This window comes from Gouania willdenowi, chromosome 4, assembly GCF_900634775.1.
Source record: "Gouania willdenowi chromosome 4, fGouWil2.1, whole genome shotgun sequence".
Taxonomy (NCBI): Eukaryota; Metazoa; Chordata; class Actinopteri; order Blenniiformes; family Gobiesocidae; genus Gouania; species Gouania willdenowi.
Genome location: NC_041047.1, coordinates 7,809,289 through 7,831,077, shown reverse-complemented (window position 1 = coordinate 7,831,077; position 21,789 = coordinate 7,809,289). Strand labels below are relative to the sequence as shown.

General features: G+C 36.8%; 1 protein-coding gene across 3 annotated transcripts in view; it reads left to right on the top strand.

Annotated features, from left to right (window-relative positions):
• The window catches only part of col24a1 (collagen type XXIV alpha 1 chain), a 116,457-nt gene that overhangs the window by 39,089 nt on the left and 55,579 nt on the right, over nt 1-21,789 (top strand). For all 3 annotated transcript variants that reach the window (XM_028443818.1, XM_028443819.1, XM_028443820.1), the window contains 17 exons: nt 696-749; nt 2,974-3,018; nt 4,182-4,235; nt 4,625-4,669; nt 6,727-6,780; nt 7,839-7,883; nt 8,797-8,850; nt 9,000-9,044; nt 11,671-11,724; nt 12,434-12,478; nt 14,598-14,651; nt 14,805-14,858; nt 14,933-14,986; nt 18,738-18,791; nt 18,875-18,928; nt 21,331-21,375; nt 21,505-21,558. In XM_028443818.1, the coding sequence (XP_028299619.1) occupies nt 696-749; nt 2,974-3,018; nt 4,182-4,235; nt 4,625-4,669; nt 6,727-6,780; nt 7,839-7,883; nt 8,797-8,850; nt 9,000-9,044; nt 11,671-11,724; nt 12,434-12,478; nt 14,598-14,651; nt 14,805-14,858; nt 14,933-14,986; nt 18,738-18,791; nt 18,875-18,928; nt 21,331-21,375; nt 21,505-21,558 (864 nt within the window). The remainder of the gene's footprint in view (nt 1-695; nt 750-2,973; nt 3,019-4,181; nt 4,236-4,624; nt 4,670-6,726; nt 6,781-7,838; nt 7,884-8,796; nt 8,851-8,999; nt 9,045-11,670; nt 11,725-12,433; nt 12,479-14,597; nt 14,652-14,804; nt 14,859-14,932; nt 14,987-18,737; nt 18,792-18,874; nt 18,929-21,330; nt 21,376-21,504; nt 21,559-21,789) is intronic.

The window sequence follows — 21,789 nt, the reverse complement described above, 5'->3', positions numbered from 1 at the left end:
AGTTCTAGACGTTGTAGGTTTTCCTCTTGTTCATTCGTTTATTCAAGGATTTAAGGATTTTTATTTGTCATTCGGTGCACAAAATGAAATAACGGCCCCAAGTTCCCCATTAAGTATTTAAAGGACAATAGTATAAAAGAATGAAAATAGAAAAACACTAGTAATATATATATGTATATATATAATATTTACAAAAAAATACAAATATAATACAATAATGTACAAAAACAATAGAATCAAAACAGCTGTAGCATTAAAGATAATTTATGTTTTCATACTTAAACTTGGACTTTTTGTGGGAAGTTTGCATGTTCTTCCAGAGTGCACCTTGATTTTCAGGTATTCCAGTTTTTATTATGATGTCAGTTGGAATCTGACATGAAGTGTTAGAGGTTGATTTTGTAGAGGTGAATGCATGTACTTTTCCTTTCCTTACTCTTGAATTCTGGGACGGACAAGCGACCTGTCTTTGATTTACATCAGAAATTTTCCTCAAATATTTATCCCTGAATTTGTGGCTGAAAGTTTTCCCAAACTCAAGCGATTTATTTAAAAAAAAAAAAAAAAAAAAACATTGTATTTCCTAGGAAATCGCAAATTTTTGTGTTAAGCGGATGGGCTGCAACCTCTGAACCTGGTTCATTGTCGTCAAAGTGTTTTTAGAAAATAATCATTTTTTTGCAAATTTGTTTTAGGGTGATCGAGGAGCCCCTGGTCTGCTTGGACCAGATGGATTTCCAGGTCTGCAGGTAAGTGTTGATTCCTGCTTGAAAATAGGCACTGATACAGAGATTCTTAGAGTGATTGCAACGTCATAGCAGCAGCAGAGTTTAGGGCTGACACAGTCATCAGGTGTGTTACCCATGGGAAAGTGTGTTGGGTATTCATGCACACATTTTTAACCATTACAACATATAGGCTACTATATGTAACGCTATAGCTACAGAAGTTTCTCAATGATGACTGTGAGAATATTTAGTTCAACATATTATATATTATTATATGTATATCATATTAGAATCAGATTTGACCATAAAACTATATGTTGTTTTGTCTCAGTCAGACTGTGGACGTTGGCAGGACGGACGGATGTAATGCTGCTTTGCTTTAAACGTGGTCAGCCTGTGGTCATGGCCGAAGGTTAACTAAAAGAGGAAATGGTCATGGGGTCAGTGACTTAGGTTATGTCCCATGACTAAAATAGGACAGCATCACGTATGCTCAGATTAGTTCAGGATAGTTGCTTTGACCTCTTTCTTCTGTCGAGCAATGCAGACACTTGCAACAGTTGTGGAGAATTATTTTTATCTGACGCTTTTGTGTCAAATAAAGTCCTAATTGGATAAATCGGGTTTGACTTTTGTAGTTTGTGGTAGGGCTGGGCCAAAACTCATATCTCAATATTCTTCCTCCAAATAGCGATATATACGATATAAATCTGGATATTTTTAACTCAAAAATTGTCTTTCTTACCAGAAATTAAATTCTTGGTTAAATTTGCTGATGCAAAATGTCACACATGCTCATTTATTAACAAACAGCTGCACAATATGTGCGATTTTAGTCTTTTTCTCCTCTAAGGCAGGGCTTCTCAACTTTGGGATCAGGACCCAATTTGGGGTCGCGAGACACTGGGAGGGGGTCGCCAGATCCGTTCAAGAAGCTAAGAATATTTTTTGAACAATTTGATCCCATTTTTGCTTATTGTTTACCATTTTTCTACAACTACACCAAACTTGTCATATTTTAACCTTTTTTTAATCACTTCTTATTGCCTTATTTTTGCTCCTTTAATGCATTTTTGCGACAATACGCTCACACTTCTCCATCAAATGTACAGTATATGCCTTTTCTACACATTTTCTCCACTTTCAAGACTTTTTTGGCACTTCTACCACCTAATGTCACATATGTTGACCCATTATTATCACCTTTAACCTCTTTTTGCCATTTTTCATGCTTTTTTTGCCAATTTAACTATATTCATGATTTGTCATGCCTATTTTTTGCCACTTTAAACGAATTTTTCCTACTATATGTTCCAATATTGACTTTAAACCCCTTTTCTTTTTTTTTTTACCACGTTTTCTGTCCGTTTTTGGCCACTCTCATTTGCAATTTTTAACCAATTTCTGTTTTTTAAATCCCATTTTCACCTTTTACACAATTTTTGGTAACTTTTTAACCCATTTGTTTTTCAAGTTCCTGTATAGCAGTGAATATTATTCAGATAAATAAATAGATGTGCTTATATATAGATTCATAGAACAATCAACCATCATTTGCTGACTTTACGGATGAGTGCCCCAATGCCTAAAACGCGCTTTTAATACAAAATAAACTTTGAAATAAAAACACATTGTTATAGGCCATATTGTAATTTTCTTTATCGCCAAAATAGCATCTATTTATCTTAAATCTCGATATATAGTCCAGGCCTAGTTTTGGGCAAGTTTGCGTGAAGGAAAATAGCTATAATTATAATTTGAAATTAACCTCAATTCCTCGACATGACATGAAGACATGTGACTATTCTGATAAAACACCTCTTTATTTAGACTGAGTCAGTCCTGGATCTGCTCATCAACTGAAATCCTGCTTCCACAGAGTCGTCACATAGCTGACCTTAACCATAACCTTGCTTCCCAGGAGGCCACGCTGGTGTTTGCAGTAGCTGAACTTTTAATTTACACAACACATGAGCACAGAGTCCCATCAGGGACTTTTGGAGGAAATGACCGGCTTAAGGGTTGTGCACTTTACCCCTTTGAGAGGCTTTTATTGAGCGTGAGGGTTAACGTAGGTACCGTGACAGAGCCCGTGGTTCTCTTAGAGAAGATGCTGACCAGACTTGACCTCATCTCAGACCTGTCAGCATCTGCTATTCATAATATTGTCTGAGGAAATGTTTTTTTAATATGAATATGCTAGCATGGAGGGCTACTTGTTTTACAATTGTATTTATTTTTTAAGGGTCCTAAAGGTTATCCAGGTCCAGCTGGGCTGCGAGGAGATAAGGTAAGTTCTCTGTACATGTGTGTATGTGTGTATGCATGGTGATATGTGTTTATGAATCAATTATTATTTTTGTTTACACATTTTATATATTTATTGTATGTTATTTTATTGTTGTACCTTGTACAGTGAATTTGGGTATACTGAAAGGTGCCACTAAATAAAATAAAATGTATTATTATTTGTTGCTGCCATTTCAACCATTTTTTTCAACCTTTTTCAATTTTTTTAATCTTTATTGAGATTGTTTCAGATCCTTCAACCTATTTCAACAATTATTAAGATGTTATGCATTATTTCACAGAAAGTTTATTGGATAGGCTAGTGCTATGTCAGTGCTAAGCTAATGCTAATGTAATATTAATGTTATTGCTAAGCTTATGTTAGGATAATATTAATAGGCTAACATTAATGCTAGGCTAATGTTAATTCTTAGCTAATGCTAGGTTAATGCTAATGTTAGGTTAATACTATAGTAATGCTAAGTTGATGCTTATCAAATATTAAAGCTAATTCTAAGCTTATGCTAGGATAATTCTCGGCTAATGCCAATGCTAGACTATTGTTAAGTTAATGCTAGGCTAATGATATGCTAATGTTATATTAATGCTAGGCTAATGTGAGGGTATTGCCAATGTTAGGCTAATATTAAACTAATGCTAGGCTAATGCTAACAATATGCTAATGTTATATTAATGTCAATGCTAATGTGAGGTTAATGTTAATGTTAGGCTAATGCCATAACAATGCTAATGCTAGGTTAGTGCTACGTTAATGTTAATGCTAAGCTAATGCAATATCAATGCCAATGCGAGGTTAATGCTAAGCTAATGCTAATGCAGTGTTCAACGACAGGCCAGCAGTCGCATCCTCACATCCTCAGGAATTGCAAATATTCTAGTTGTTATTATTATTATTATTATTATTATTATTATTATTATTATTATTATTATTATTATTATTATTATATAACAATAATAATTCATAATTCATTCTGGTGTGCTTTTTAGTAACTGTTATCTTTGACTGAAACAACTATAAAGTGAGATGCTGAAGGTATAGAAACCTGCTGGCAAAGCTAATAAAGTCTTTCTCTCCTCTTACAGTTTGTCAATCTATGGCATCTTTCCATTCAGAGTTCATGTTTCCTATCCTCTTCTCTGCAGGGCGTACCTGGACTTCCTGGGAATGCTGGCGCTGCAGGTTACCCTGGCAGGCAGGTGCAGTGAAATATGCAAAAATAGTTCCTATATCAGTCAGAAAAGATGCATTTTCATCATCACAAAGCATAGCAGTACCTGTGTTTTTCCTATTAGCCTATTACCCTGTGCACATACTGTATCTTCCTTTGAAGTGAAATTCACTAATTGACTATAAAATAAAGTTTACTAAGTTTTACACGTTTGTCATTTCAGGCTTCCAGCCACTTAAACTCTCAGCCAGCTGAGATAAACATAGATAAATAGTAGCTATAAATGAACTAATCGAGGAATAAACTGCCCTCAGCCAAATGTTAGTTTTATCAGGCCACAAGGAGTCGGATGTGATCGTAAATAAATTGCGTACTGTGACAATAGGCATCTTCTCACCAGTGTTTTCGGTCCTGCAGGGATCAGCTGGGCCACAAGGAATCCAAGGACCTCCAGGTGTCTGCGTAAGTATACACACAAGTCCCTGCTTTCATTTGGCTTCCATTTCAGCAGCACCAGAATAAGGACTATGAGTTTCCTCTTAGGATTAGGCTGGTGTCAGGTCTACAGTCCCACACCAAAGAGCTGGATCAGGATTGGACATGTTTTTTTTACAGAATAACCTGTTGTTGTAACTGGTCGACTTCCGTGTTGTCACTATACGAAGGCTGAGTCATTCTCCTCACTACGACTCATTCCTCATCAAGGAATGCTCCTAAACAGGAAAACTGAAGGGCAGGATTTTATTTATTTATTTTATTTATTCAGTTTATTTCCGACATGGTTTCATTCACAGAAGTTATGTTATTCCTTTTTTTTGTTTTGTTTTGTCCATGCCGAAAAAGGAGACGAGAGAAGCAGTTTGCTTATCCAAGTCCCGTCCCCTGTATTGAACACAGAAAATTTACATCAAAGCTTTTCTCTCTGGTCAAACAGTCTTTGGTTGTTCTGAACACAATTTCATTTCTTATTTTTTTTTTTTTTTTTTTTTGTCCTTTTTTTTGTAGGATGTAGTCTCTGTAGTCAGTGTTGTCTTTTTTCATTCTTCCTCCTCTCCATCGTTGTTCAAAAGAAAAGTTCATCTTCTTTACCACTTGGGAATGTCTCTTTTGGACACGCTGGTTCGTCTTGTTGTGATCTTCTGTTCGTGAAGATTGAGTCGATTGCGTTCATTGACCAGTTGATAAGTTCCATCTCGTTGATGTGTTGATCTCGGATTCGTGTGAGAATTTGTTCCGAGTTTTTTCTTTATATCTAGTCAAGTTTGCAGCTTGTTTTGTCTCTGCATCAAGGTTATTCCAGCTGGTGATTGCTCTGTTGACAGTGCTGTATTTTCCAATGTTAAATTTAACCCTTTTTTGTATGAACACATTACTATGTCTTAGTTCATAAGCAGTGTGTTTGTGTGTGAAACGTTTTTGTATTTGTTTTAAGTGAGGCCCGAAATGCGAGAATTTGTGTGTTGTAGTGTATTATTTCTTGCAGTTTTAGGTATTTGGCCTTTTCAAATAGTTCGTTTGTGTGTGCGTTGTGTGGTGCTTTATATAGAATTCTAATTGCTTTTTTTTGAAGTTTAAATAAAGGTTCAAGATACGTTTTGTGGGTGTTTCCCCAGGATTTAAACAGATTTGTTAGATGAGCAAATAGCAGAGGATCTGCCAAAAGCTGAGAAAAAGGAATTACCTGAATCAGTGATTGATTTACTAGTATCGTAATACAGAAAGATAAATACCTTGAGGGCAACATGAGGCAGCACAGTTTTTCCCACTACGACTCAATGCACATCTTAAAAAATGGTTTGTTTATTACTATAGTTCCAATAATGCTTTCAGGTGTTTCTTTTTGCTTCAAGTTTGGTCTGGGAATGAAATTTGGATCGTTTCAGGCTGGGATGACATTACAGTTGTTACCGGACCAGCAACCATTAAATCCTTGGTGTAATCATGATTCTTCAACTTGATTATGGTTTAAAGACCAATGATTTTTCCAATGCACAACTTAGAACTTTGAATTGAAAAGATTTGGATTATAGTGGCCTCGAACGTTTCAGAACGTGTTTTGTCCAAACTGGTCCGTATTTGGCCCCTGAGCTAAAATGAGTCTGACACCCTTGATATAGAGCATTTACTATTTGTGTCATTAATGAGCAAAAATAATTCTTTGTATCTTATCATCTAAAAACCAGCGTCATTATGCTAGATGTCAAAAGTTGATAGTAACAGAAACTACGTTCTGTTTCTCAGCTTGTAGATAACCTGACACTCCTCTCTTCTGTATTCTATGCTACTACTAATAATACTTATGTCAATGCACAACTTAGAACTTTGAATTGGAAAGGTTTGGATTATGGTGGACTCGACCGAGTGGGTCAATGCTTGTATCGGTGTCAGTTAATATCGGGAAAAATAATAGTTGGCATCACGATTGGGTATCGCTGTGAAGCTAATATCGAAAAATCTCTAAAATATACCATTTGAATCCCTTGATTTGTGATGTCTTATCTTATCTTCATCATTTTCAGGGTTTTATTGGTCTTCCTGGTGTTGCAGGGCCACCGGGGCCGGAGGGGGAAAGGGTGAGTCAAACCCATATAAATATAAATTATATTTAATACTTGCATTACAACAATGGGAAGGAACTTTCAAAGGCTCCATAAGTAAGTTTAAAAACATTCTTTTTAAGAATAAATTAAAGTAACCATGAGTTTGTTTGGGTCATTGTTTTACTAGAAAGATGAGAGGAAGACTATTGACTATTGTTGGAGTTAAAAAAAATTATATGAAAAGTCTGTTTTGACTTGATGTTACATATGGTTTTCTTCTCTTAACTCACATCCATTCGTGTTTAATCGTCTCCCACATGATTTTGTGTTTAAGGTTGCGATGAAGTCATCCGTCACGTTTTTTCCCGAACGTTTTACTGTTTTTCTGGTTGAATGTCTTTTGTAAATTGATCTACAGACATTCTGAGAACATTGCATTTTGTTCTATATAGATCACACGGCCAAATCCGGCCCTTTGGAGCATCCAATTCGGCCCGCAGGAGAAAGTAAAAATGGCAGAGAAAATATGAATTATTGTGTCTATTACCAAATAATCCAGTTGTAGTTTAATTTAATAAAACTCAACTATATTTTTAGGGGCTTGAGTTTTTTCTTTGTGTATATCACAGGAGAATGCAGTAATTAAGAACTCTCGATATTTCCACAAATCTTGCAATTTCTAACAAACATTTCCACAAAATTCCTCTAAATTACACAAAAATTCTTAAAAATTGAATTGATCTGATATTGAAAACCAGGGCACAATGATTTTTTTTCCCCCTCACCTATAATTTGTGGCCCACTTGAGAGCAAACTGGTCCATATTTGGCCCCTGAGCTAAAATGAGTTTGATACCCCTGACACAGAGCATTTATTATTTCATTAAAAAGTCAAAAATAACTTGTATTTGTTTCTGCGAGTTACGAGTACGACACCACTTTTCTTATCTTCTAAAAACCAGCGTCATTATGCTAGATGTCAAAAGGTGATAATGACAGAAAGTACGTTTTATTTCTCAACTTGTAGATAACCAGACAACCTGACACTCCTCTCTTCTGTATCACAGTCATTGTTTTGTTTTTTTTTTCCAGGGTGTTCCTGGACCAGTTGGAAAATCCGGCCCCAAAGGAAGACACGTAATAATCAGCAACTTTTGCTTTCTATTTTTCTCAGAACTGCCAAACTGTGCTACTTTGGATGCATGTTTTTAATTCCAATGTTAGACAATGTGGCTATAATACATCTTTAACATCAGTCTGCACTTCTTGTGCTACACTTGAAAGCCTGAACAGGAGGATTATCTTTCACCTTAGTATGTTGTTTGACATGTATTTCCAAAGTTGTTGCTGGTACGTGACACTCAGGACTGAGACAGCAGGAATGTGTGTCTGGCCCCCACACTGTGAACAGTTAATGTTTTAAAAACAACTCTTATCCTTGCTCTGTAGAAGCTGCCAAACGGGCACACGGCCCAATGTCTGTTTTTTGGAACGTTTTTTAAATCCTAGGGATGTTTGACTAGTACTCTGACCAGTCCTGTCACTTTTTGTTAGCATTACTGACGCTTGTTCACGGCTACTTTTCAGGAACAACTTTCGATACGTTTTTTAAAAAAAATCTCAATGTTAAATATTAAATCAAAATCCAACTCTTAAATCCAAATGTTACATTCACATATAAATGTTAACGGTAAATTGAAATGTCAAATGTTAAATCTAAATAATAAATGTAAATGTTAAATCAAAATGTTAAATCTAAATGCTAAATGTTAAATCTAAATGCTAAATGTTAAATCTAAATGATACATTTAAATGTTAAATGGAAATCTTAAATCAAAATGCGAACGGGTGAAACTAAATAATTAGCTAATATGCAAATTCACCGGAGGTTCTAAAATAAACATTTAGCATTTAGATTTCACATTTACGGTCAGCATATAGATTCAGATTTATCATTTAGCATTTAGATTTAGATTTAATATTTAACATTGACACTACATCTCATATTTAAGGGTGATGGGGATGATTCTGATTCTTGCACTCCCTACAGGGTGTGGTTGGGGAGGCAGGGGAGAGGGGTCCTCCTGGTCCTGATGGTTTTGAGGTGAGAACCCATGTTTGTTCTTTTTTTTTTTTAACTCTGAAATGCTTAACTTTGAGCTATTTATTCTTTCCAATTCAAGTGTTGAGCTGAGTAGGATAAAGAGGAATCTTATGCACTTAAGATATGCTTAAGGTTGTGATGTTTTGCAGGGGCCTGTCGGTGGACCCGGATTTGGCGGTTTTCCAGGTCTGAGGGTGAGTCTGATGTCAGTGGTCACATTTCTCGTGTTAAGCCTATTATGGACTTGGCTCGCGCCTCCTTTTTTTTATTCCAGCTGTTTCTATCTGTCCAGTTTTCTTCTTCATTGGTGCCTCTTATTGTGGATTGAGGGACTTATTTTTGTTTTATGGCCATAACTGGACATTCTTAGTATATTTTAAAGCAGCTGTGCTAAATCAATTATTTTGAGCTGTGGTTGATTGAATGCCAAATACATTAGTGGTGTGAATTCATAAAATGATTAACTAATTCATTGCAAATCTGACAAAAAATGATCAGGATTAATCACATCTTGGGCATTTATAACACACAACACAGTGATTCATCAAGTTACTGCACAGAAATTGTGTATGTCCGATACAAGTTACAGTTATTAAGGTGAATTGTGTAATATTTGAGTTTGTTTTCACAAAGAAAAACACGGAAACGTACATTATGTGAGCCATACGGACTTTGGTAAAGGCCAGTCTGTTATTACCAAAAATATTACTTATTTAAAACATATACCCAAGATAGTCCATTAAAATGAAGTGCAGAAATAATCTAACTTATAGTTTTAGAACATTCCAGTGTTGAATGTGTCAATATGAGAGAAATTGAGAATACATTTGGACACAAACTATTGCTCTTTTACATTCAGCTGCTGAGGCACAGCACATTGCTAAAGAAAAGAGCAGCTTTCGTGTTCTATTTTTTTTTAAACATTATGTATATATATATATATTAAAACTTACAATGTTGTACTGTACATATATTTATGTATATTATTCATGGTCTGGAAGTGTTGCACACAGGACTCACCATAATGATGCTTTGTAGATTCACTCACAGTCAAAGCAAACAGCTGTAAACTGTTGGCTGACAGTGCTGAAAAAGCAAAGGGGCAGTGGTCACATGTTAATCCCACTGAGTCCCCTAAAGCCACTTTGCACTTTTCTCAGTCCCTGATCCTCCTCCACATTAATATAATGGTGTTTTATCTCTGTTATTAGTTTGTCTGGACATTGACCCACTGCTTGTTAACAGCAGTGGAGACCCCTGTTGGAGCCCTCCAGTATTTCTTCAAAACTAGGACTGGTGGATTACTGTGTAGTGTTGTATTTTGAACACGAGAAGAAAATCATTTGTTGCCATTTGTTACATTTTTTTTTTTAATTTTATGGACTTGTACATTTTTAAATAAAGTTTTCTAAAGAAAACAATATTTTTTTCTTAATGAATTAAAGCAAAAAGTTAACGCAATAATGTTCAGAGGCCTTGTATACATACGTCTATACTTTTGGTTCATTGTTCAGAGAAGAAAAGAAAAGTATGAAAAAAAATTACACCAAAAACACAAAATGCAAAACAAAAATACACAAAATGACTCATGACACACAAAAAACCTATTAGAATGACATAAAAATATACGAAATGACAACAGGAATACCTAAAAAGACAACATAAACACACTAAACAATCACAAAAATATACAAAGGAAAATTTCCAAAATCACACAAAAAGCTTTGTTCTTTGCTTTATTAATTCTCAGATTTGTCGTTTTTCTAAATGCTGAAATGAATGTTGATAATGTGGCCCTCACATTTGACTATAACAGTTTTGTTGCCCTCACCTTGATAGAAGTGACAGAGCATGGCTAATATTTACAATATATCTACAGTATATATCTGCATTTGGAGGATTTGAAGAAATCCTTAAGTCCACGTCAGGAAAACGAACACAACCCTCTATGGTAACTCTCCTGTGTCATCGTTTCCAGTTTCATTTACACGGCATTCCCATCTCTTTACTGGGGTGTTCAGAGGGTCACACTCCGAACTGAGACACATCTGGAAGGACGGGGCTTTGCTCACCCTTCACCTCAGTAACTGGCTGTCAATCACATTAACTACTGACTGTAAACCAGCTGTTATCTTCTCTGCGTCACACTGCCACTGTTAGCTTTTATCGTATCAGAACTGGAAGACAACCAATAATAATTGATCATTTGTCAATAAATACAAATACATAAAAATGTAAAGCATTTATAGTATAAACATGGCTAATGTTATTATCTGTGTTACTTTTTACTTTCCAATTGTTAAAAAAACAAAATATTTCTAAAATCCTGCTCAATCTTCAAATTGTTTGACAAAATTTCCCCAAATTGAATAAATATAGTCACTAACTGTCACCTATTGCTTGGATGTTGTCTGTGCCTCATATACTACATACTTTTATATCATTTATACATGGAAAAAAAATCACTTTTGTCAGTCTGAACTGGATTTGAATCTTTCCCATTCTAGTCTTAGGCATCACAGAAACATAATAATGGATTTTACTTAGATTCTGAAGAGCAACAGAACATGTTTGTGAATAATTAGACTGTGGGTGGTAACTGAGTGGGTGTGACAATGAGTCATTTCATCTAACTCCACATCAGGTAACACTACACTGGACTGTTATTCTTTGTACTTCCAGAGCAACGAGAAAAATAAACAGTTTCAGTGATTCCTGTGATCAGCTGCACACAGACCTCTCACTCTGTTGGAGGGTTTCGTGTCCGTTTGAATGTTTGTGCTCATGTTTTACTGTCCCATAATATTCTTCTCTCTGCAGGGGGACCTGGGGCCCGAGGGACCACGAGGACTGCCTGGCCTGGCCGGACCTGAGGTCGGTTTATTTTTGGTCACCAGTTGACAAATCAGTGAATGTCCATTTCTAGTTTCTAGATGCTACTGTAGATTTATATGCACACCTGCTTGTTTGTTTGCAGGATTTGCGAGTATCCTAACTTTATTAGTGGTGGTTCTTTTTGTAAACTATATACTGTTATATTCTGGATTATTGGATTACATACTGTGTATATATATATGTACATATATATATGTATAATTTATTTGCAAAAATGTTTTATTACAATTGGTACAGTATCATATTTGCAGTATTTTTTTGTTTATGAACAAACATACAGTCACATTCCCCTTCCCCATCCCTTCAAACCATGAACTGCAACAACAATAAATCAAAAAATACATTTCCAAATAATCAAAAATAAATAAATAAACACATCAAATGGATTTTATATTTAGATTTTTTTTTTTTATCTTTAAACATTGAAGCAGGGGTTAAAATATATTCCTTACATTCAAGGCTTTTGTTATTATTGTTATTTTATCGAACAGAAAGTTTCACCCATATATATAGTGTATATACCGTATATATATATATATATATATACTGTATATATATATATACTGTGCACTTTTATTAACAGCCATATAAACGTATTCCACCACTTTTGACTCTTTCGCTGATATTGAACAGCACGTGTGAGTGAGTCTTAAAGCTTCTCTGACTGATTCCTCCATGTTTCCTTCAGGGCCCAGCGGGACGAGCCGGCCTGCCTGGATTGAAAGGTGATAAGGTGATCTAAATATTTATATTATCGCAGTGTGTGTGTAATTGTGTCACAATCAGAGCTCAGACAGTTTCTAATTGGCTGTGTTTTACAGAGTAAAGTTTAGGACTTAAAGGCTTTTACAGCAGATATGTAGCAATATTAGGCTAAGATGTTCACTTCTGGAAGAAAGCATGACATTTTGTACAGAGGTTCTTTGTATATACTAAATCCATCTTTAATGGGATCCGCGCTGGCAAACCAAGGGTTCCCACTCAAAATCAAGAAAGCCAAGATGGCCACCATCCGTGTATCTAATTTGGATGTTTTGTCATCACTTTGGTTCTAATTGATCTCAGTGGCGAATTATCGGTTTTCAAGGTCATGGAATTCAATAATATATCTTAAAATACCATAAATTGTGCTGAGAGCAAGATCCAAGATGGCCGTCATCCATGTTGCAAATTTCAATCTTACCCTAACTCTGGTTCTGTTAAGGCTCAAACATACTCGGGCGTACATCAGTGGAGCGAAATTTGTGCGGACTAACCTGGCAAGAGTCAGATTGATGTGTAGCCCCTCCCTCTAACTCCAGTTCTCCACAATGATCTGGGTCTGTGTCTGGTGAATCCTTTCAAAACCAGGGAGGGACATGAACAGAATGCTTCAAGCTAATTGGGCGAAGCACCTGTCCACCATGATTTATTTTAGCCAATCACACGGTAACAAATGATGATGTCATCATTTGCACGCGCCGTAAAGACGCTGCTACAACAACAATAAGGCTACGCTTTGCCGTCTTTTCTTCTAAAACTGAGTTTATCGCAGCTTCCACATGTTCATCCTCCTGCGTCAACATCTTTCTATTTTGATTCGGAGCTATGCTAATAGCGGTAGCCCAGCTAGTTCCTCTCCCCGCAGCTGCGCATTGGCCAGTTTTGCTTCGGCGCTTCTGCCTTCGTCACACCCGGATATCCCGCCCTAATCCACAACATTGCCTCATGATTTGTTCGAACTGGTTCGGTTTGTGAACACCAGGAGAATCCATCCATTTGACTGCGGCCCGGAAGTTGTCCGCGTACCTGGTGTCACACTAAACACTGCTCGGCATGTATCGACCCACATTAAATGTAACACCGACCTGTATTTATCCCGTGTGCAGCAACAGAACAGTAGAGATGGAGAAGAGCTTCGACGAGAGACTGGCCGAAGACGTCCAAAAGTAGAATTAGTTACAGTTTGTCTCTTTTGAAAAGCAAGCAACAAGACCAGTTCCTCTTCCTCATCGTCAGTGTAGGACGCCATGAGTGAAAATGTAAACTGCGCACAAAGGATTGTGTGAACTGTAGGATTGTGGGGAAAGGATTCTGGGAAATTTAGGATTTAAAGGAAATTTCACAGGAAACCACTATCCGATGTTCCGCTCCAAGTCCGCTCGAGTATATGAAGTCGGACGAGTGCGGACTGAGGAGTCCATTGTGCGCGGAGTCCGCGGCAAAATGTAGGTTTTTGGGAACAAACATTGTCATGAAATATCTTAAAATACTGTAAATTGCATCCAGAGCACGATATAAGACGGCCACCACAACACTTTACACATGGAGAGGGTTAAATTGGGATTTCTTTGCAGCCACAACTGTGTATGACAAAGATGCCTTTTAATTCCCCATCAAAACATTAATTAATATATCTATTTTCATGTATTTCTCAGGAAATACAGCACTTGCAACACTTGTCCATGATTAAACTCAAACTTTTGATGTAGATTTCTGAGTTATGACAACATATCCAAATTGGCAATACAGATGGTGGCCATCTTGGATTTCTTGATTTTGAGTTTGAACCGTTGGTTTTTCAGCGTGGATCCCATTAAAAATAGATTCAGCATACTCATGTACAAATGTTCATGCTTTTTTCCAGAAGTGAACGACTTTTTGACATATCTGCTGAGCTTCATTCATTCATCTTCATTAAAATGTGTTCACGGATCTTTTTTTTAAATCAGAATGACAGCAGACAGATGTTTAACTACTATTTAATATTTGTGTAACACTAAAAGTCACCTGCAGAGGTTTTGTGTGTTTGCATTATGGCTACTGTAGCAGGGTGGTGCTATTATATTTCTGTGTGATGCTATGATATTCAGGGTGAAATTGGATCGAGGGGCGAGCCTGGAGAGACGGGGTACCAAGGTGACAAGGTCAGTCCATCACAAAAAAAATGGCTTTCAAAAGAAGTCGTTTTCAGCCAATCTTTAATGAAGTACTAAAGGACTTGTACTTAGAGAAACGGTTGCTCTGCTAAACAGACATACACATATCACAAGTGAGCTCTGGAATTGTAATATTTTCAGGGTCCTGCAGGGGGACCAGGTCTTACTGGACCCAGAGGAAAACCAGGGCCACAGGTATGATTAAATAGAAACAGCTCTTATGCAGGTCATAAAATATTCTTGCTTTACCAGTTGATATTTTTGAACAGGGCAAAATGGGAGATGTGGGCAGTCCTGGACCACCTGGGCCACCGGGACCAGAGGTAGGACACATATTTTAGTTTTTTTTAAAAAAAATTTTATTAGCCACATCATTTAACCTTATTTTTGCTCATTGGTTCTCAAACTGTGGGGCAGGGGGCGACAACAGCCTTGCCTTTTTTGTGTCCAGAAAAGAAACTTTGTAACTACTGATCTAAAATACCTGCACATTTTGTGTTTTTCTTTTTTTTTTTTGTTAATGAGTTTTGAAGAATAATCCAAAAATGTACCTTTTTCAATAACGATTATTCTTATTTGTTTATTTTTTCATCTTTCAAAGGTGGGCGCAACAACAAAAAGTTTGAGAACTGCTTTAGCTGAACCATATGGCAGCCTGTTTCTGCCACTAAAAAAATGAATAAAAATCACCACGTCATAATTATGAGATAGAAAGTCATAATTATGAGATACAAACTGAGCATTTGCAGCAGTCTTCCGACACTGACTGTTACCATTCTTAATTACACTTTGAATAATAATTAGTCATTCAAAACACATATTTTGGCTGTTTATTCAGTTCTTAGAATTCAACACATGGTGCATAGTGTAGAAAATATTAAAAGTACATAAATTTGTCTTTATTGTAAAATTATTGTAACATTTGTGTAGGTTTGGTTGCAACTTTACATTAAAAAAAAAAAAATCCTCATAATTATGACTTTTTATCTCATGATTCAGAATTTACTAACTCATAATTATATCTTTGCCATAGTGATTTTTTTCTTTTTTTCTTTTTTTGTTGCGGAAACAGGCTTTCATAGAATCATGAATAAAGAAATAAAAAAGGTTAAAAATAATAAGAAAATTTAAAATGTGCATTTATGTGTGGTTACTTTTTGTTCTGCATCAAAGCCCCAGATATTAATGTGTGGCTCTAAACATGAATGCCTGCATTTATTGTTATTGATAAAACTATCACAAATCAAAAGTACATCTCATGGGATAGCTCATTGCTTTTCAAAATAAACTGATGTAGCCATATTTATTTCAGACAGATGATCCCAAGTCTCGAGAAACTTGAGATTATATTGACACCCCTTTGTTGCATCTTCCAGGGCTAAAGATTTAAAAATGTACTTTCTGGGGGAAAAAAAGATAAATAACCCTGAATCAAACCAGGTGCTTTTGAACCACCACTATTTATGTACCCTTAAATACAAACGATGGACTGGAGCGAATCTGCATGGCAGAACATGAGAAGGAAAGATTGTCAAGGAAAGTGTATATCAATAACCACAGCATGATTTTATAAGACTTAAAAATGGAAAACAGGTAAAGACGTCCACTATTACAAATGTTGGTTTGCCAGAAAGCATATTAAAAGCTCTCATTCACTCCCCTCAATTTGATACGACGAAGATTGTTGGAAAAGAAACGGACAAAGATACCGTCTATTCATTTTTTGTTTTTTTCTGATGTTTACATGTTAACTTCATTTGAACCCAAACACAAGAAAAGTTAAAAATTATCAGCAGGAGTGTCTGAACATGGCAGCATTGAGCTGAATTTGCGTTGAAGTCCTAATACTTATTTACCTTAGACAGAGGCTGTGTTTGAAATCGCATATTAACGTACTATACACTACACACTCAATGAGTATATACTGTCTACTATATACGTTATATTTATGGTTAGGAGGCTTTCCCACTGAAGTATACTTCCAAGTTTCCCAATATGCATTTAGAACTTACAACGATAAAAACCTGAAGCACACTGAGGCTAAATACGTATCTCTGTTGATTCTTCACTTTCAAAAGTTCTGAAAACATGTTATGCGAGAAAGTGACCAAGTAGAACAGGGGTGTCAATCTCATTTTAGTTCAGGGGCCAAATACAAAGTAGATCTTAAATGGTAAATGGTAAATGGACTTGATTTTATATAGCGCTTTATCACCACACTGAAGCAGTCTCAAAGCGCTTTACATATCAGCTCATTCACCCAATCACTCTCACATTCACACACCAGTGGGACAGGACTGCCATGCAAGGCACTAGTCGACCACTGGAAGCAACTTAGGGTTCAGTGTCTTGCTCAAGGACACTCCGACACATAGTCAGGTACTGGGATCGAACCCCCAACCTCTCGATCAGAAGACGACCCACTACAACCTGAGCCACGGTCTCAGTTGTAGGTGGGAAAACAAGCAATTTCAACATTAACTCATTCAGTGCCAGCCATTTTCAGATTTTCTACCCCCTCAGTGCCAGCCGTTTTTGAGCATTTTGACTGATTTTAAAGACCCACAGAATATTTTTTACTATGACTATCTGAAATCTGACACCAGATTCTGAAAGATTGAAGCCTCCACTTTCATCAAAAAAAAAAGAAACCATTTGTTACTGGCTTGTTTCGTTCTTTTGTAATCAGCCGTTGAATAGAGCAAGTTTTACACAAATCTTCAGTTTCAGAGCAAAAAGCTGAGAAAAAGCCTTTTTGTAAAAAAAAAAAAACCCTGTCAGTGACTTTAAAGCAATTTTTAATTTTTTTGCTTTAGTGACAACTCTAACATCTGAACATTTTTTCCTTATATAAAACAAAAAAAAAACACTGAGACAGGGCTTTTGATGATAAAATTATTATTATTTATATATCTGGTTCAGAGTTGAATGGATTTCTTACTGTATTTTCGTGTTCCTCCAACTTTCTCTCCCGTCAGTCTGCACACACGCAGCTTCCTCTTCCTCCCCAACATACAGAGTGTCACTGCGTTCCCCTTTTTTTTATGGTTTTATCTCACCATCGCCACACTATCCATGAGTTCCACACATGCTCTGGTCGAGTGTGCGCTGCTGGGAACGTCAGCCCTCGTACGTAGCGCCATTTTCTCTCATAAACGCCTTTCTTCCTCTCCCTCTGAGCTCTGCTGAGCATGGATGATCTCTCATCCAAAGGTGCGCTGCTACCTCCTACGTGTCACCTATTATTTTGCTATCTGGCTTACAGGCTGGGGGTATTTTGTACACCCCCCTCCTCCCTACACGCACAGATGACTCGTTTAGCCCAGTTAGTTGATGGTTTTATCTAACTTCCGGTTAACTTCCAAACAAGAGCCTTATTTACAAAAATGTCCCGATATACAGTAGTATACATCCAGGTATTTCTTGCATACTCAGTCTTTCCATACTATCTAATATGAACACACTACATACTCATTTTGACATCAGACTTAGTATGAGTAGTACGTTAGTTTGCAAATTGGAACACAGCCAAGTTTAAGGAATTTCATTGAAACAAATTATTGTTTTGGCCCTGTTTAACTGCCCCAGTAGTCAGTATTTGAGTGTAGCACACTTCCCCTTTTGTCTAGGAGGTCATTGTTAATGCTGCAAAGTATGTGAAAACCATCGAAGATGTCAAAAGCTCTCTGCACTCATGGAGTGCTACATGACTGAAGGTCAGGAAGGCCACATCCAGTAGGAACGTTTCTGTGAAATGAGTGATTGTGTCATGGCAGGCATGCCTGAAGGGATTCATATTGTCCAATCTCTGCAGCAATCCATCACAGATTTTTCTTCCTTTTTTTTTTTACATACATTTTCTGTAAACACTGGAGAAGAGCTTCACCTCTGTGTCGATTCCACCACATAGATTTACTCAAGATGTTTTCACAAAAGTAGGCTTTGGTACACTTAATCTTTAAAGTATTTTCCTGTGGGTTCAAGTGGTGTTTGACATCAGTCTTGTCAGGTTGGGTTTTGTAAACTGTAAAAAAGAGTACACTGTCATAATATGTTTGTGTTGATTTTGGAAAGGGTTTCCCTGGTGACATTGGAGTGCCAGGACCCAACGGTCCACTGGGACCAAAGGTACGAGGGCATGTCTTTATGTCTGTGAATCCATTTTTTCTATCCAAACGTGCACTTCAATCATGGATGCAACTCTGTTTCAGGGTTTGGAGGGTGCAAGAGGACCCCAAGGCCCACCTGGGCCTCAAGGACCACAGGTGAGAAGCTTAAAGTTTCGCTCAGTTTTCCAAGCATGGGATAAGAGTGGAAAACACAACTTTGTCTTCATCATGTGTCGTTGGCGTGATGAAGCGTGCTTCACATTCAGCATCTAATCTTAGCTCAAACAGTTGCAGTTCATTTTTCCCTCTGTCATATCACTTGAGGCATGTTCCACTTGACCAAGTCATGATTCATCATTGAATGGTTTCAAAAGAGAGGATTTATTTTGCTTACCACTGGAAAAATGCAACTCGGCTTTTGGAAGATGTACAAGATGAGCTATTTTTGGATGGTCAATGTTCACCCCTCTTAAACACCTAAAAACAGAAAGAGCCCACAATCAGGTCAGCTATTAAAGTATTCAAACTTTTTAAACGAGTATTTATGCTGAAACATAGAAATTGGCCAGTTATAGAAGTGTTTTCCGTGCATTTTGCTCAGTTTGCGTTCACACGATACGACCCCATCAGTTACGAGAGCTCAATGTAAAGCTGCAGAGCATGTTTTATCTCATTTAAGAACCCACACATGGAGATAAAACATCAAACATAGAACAGTGTGACACAGACACACACAGAACCATTCTTTCCAGCCACTGTTATTCCTCCAAGACAGAAGTCTCACGTTATCCTCCTACTTCAAAAAGTGACTTGGAATGCACCTGAAATCCAAGCTACTCCTCGGTAACATTACATTACATCATTATTGGAATATTAATTAAACATGAGTCAGGACTTGTTGTAAATATTGAAGAAGTTTAATAATTACGACCCGTTTTGGAGTTGATTATCGGGACCAATTCGAAATCGCATACTAACGTACTACACACTCAATGAGTATATACTGTCTACTACAGTATATACTATTAGTATGCTTAGGTTGGTGACCGTTCCCACTGAATTATTCTTCCAAGTTACCCAAGATGCATTTTGAACCAACAATGACAAAAACCTGAATCACACTGAGGCTAAATATCTCTATTGATTCTCCACCAGAAAGTGACCAAGTAGAATATCAACATGTGCTCATTTGATCCATAAAGCTCGTAGAAAACACATTTAATGCCGACATTTCAGAGATTTTCGGAGACCCGCCATTGTGCTACTGTCAAAACTTCAGGCTAACTACAAAACAGGAGCCCTATTTATAAATGTAAAAAAAATAAATAATGGAAGACAAGAGGGATGCTTTTGTTTTGAAAAGGGAATGTTTGATTTTTTTGAGTATGACTAGTTTGCCCACCGTGCATACTTCAGAAATGTCCCAATATAGTATACATCTGGGTATTTATTGAATACTCATTCGCGCATTCAATCATTTCATACCATCTAATCAGACTTAGTATGAGTTGTACGTTAGTATGAGTAGCATGTTCGTATGCGATTTCGAACACAGTCAGTGACTCCATTACTTGCTCCTTCTCAATGAATTACAGAGCCTTATATACATTCCCTGAGATTAAAACCGCATAATTCACACATTTTCTACAAACATCCACACACACCTGTTCTTTTTCACTGCTTCAAGTTTGCGTATGAGACATTTTTATTTTTTTTGGGTGATTTTTACTTTTATCTTTTTTACATTAAAGCTGATATCCTGAGTTTCTGAGAAATCTATGTTTATGTATGATTATTTTGAAATGCGAAAAAATACCTAACTCGTCATTTTCTATAGAGTACTGCCGGTGGTCATTCATATACATTATATAAGTATATAAGTCCCTCCTTTGTCTGATAGACCCCTATACAAATGGAAATGATCGCCGAGTGCGCGTAGCCAATAGGCATCAACTTCCTGTTTTTGAGACTGTCAATCAAAGTGAATGCAGAACTGCACGGAAACAAGGCCGCGCGTCACACCAGCAAACAGGTAAATATGATTTTGGCTCTTATCTGACCCATATACCTATATTAATGCGACCCAATGCGACCTTCTTATGTTCTGCGATGCGCATGCAGAAAAGTAGAGGCGTGGCTTTTGGTAGATTGGCAGAGGCAATGGGAGGAGCTCATGCTGTTTAGGGCGGGACATTGAGATGTTTCTCAGAAACTCCAGATTTCAGCTTTAATGGAGCTGCAGTTCTGCTGTCGCTCAGTCATCTTCAAAATGACAGGCTTGTTATGATCCCTCCTCCCACCTCGGGGTGAGGATGAATATTGAAATACTTGAGGAAAAATATTTGGAAGGTTGGGAACTTCTACTTTATAGTTTCTCACCGTCAACATATCCATATTGTTATTTAAGATAAAGTCATTTTGGACAGTTTTTTGGTCCTGATCGAACCGACAGAATTGATTATTGATCAGTAACTTACCTCATTGTTCTTATTGTTGTGACTGTATTTTACTGCTAGTGTGTGTTTTGTTGTGTTGGTAACAGTCATGTGTTCTTATAGGGTGATGAAGGACCACTTGGCCCACCTGGTGGCGCTGGCTCAAATGTAACTACTTCTATATCATTATTTTATACAAAAACAAACATGAGCAATACATTAGTGCCAGACTTTTTATAGTTTGGGGATAAATTCCAGATTATACATTAATATATGTGTGTGCATATGTTTCTTAAGGGGAGACCTGGAAGGAAAGGCTACGCTGGTGAACCTGGCCCAGAGGGATTAGAGGTGAGTATTTGAATATTAACACTTTATGGTAGTTGATGGTCAATAGCAAATTCTGCTATCTCTCTTCTTAAAGATATGAATATTTAGTTAATTTGTTTTTATACCTTACTTTTTTATATTAATATTATATCAAATAACTCCTGAACTTTGTATCTTTGACTGTTAAAGGCTGTAAACTGGCCTGTGTATTTGGTTATTTTCATGAGAAAATGAAATGATTTGATGTATTGA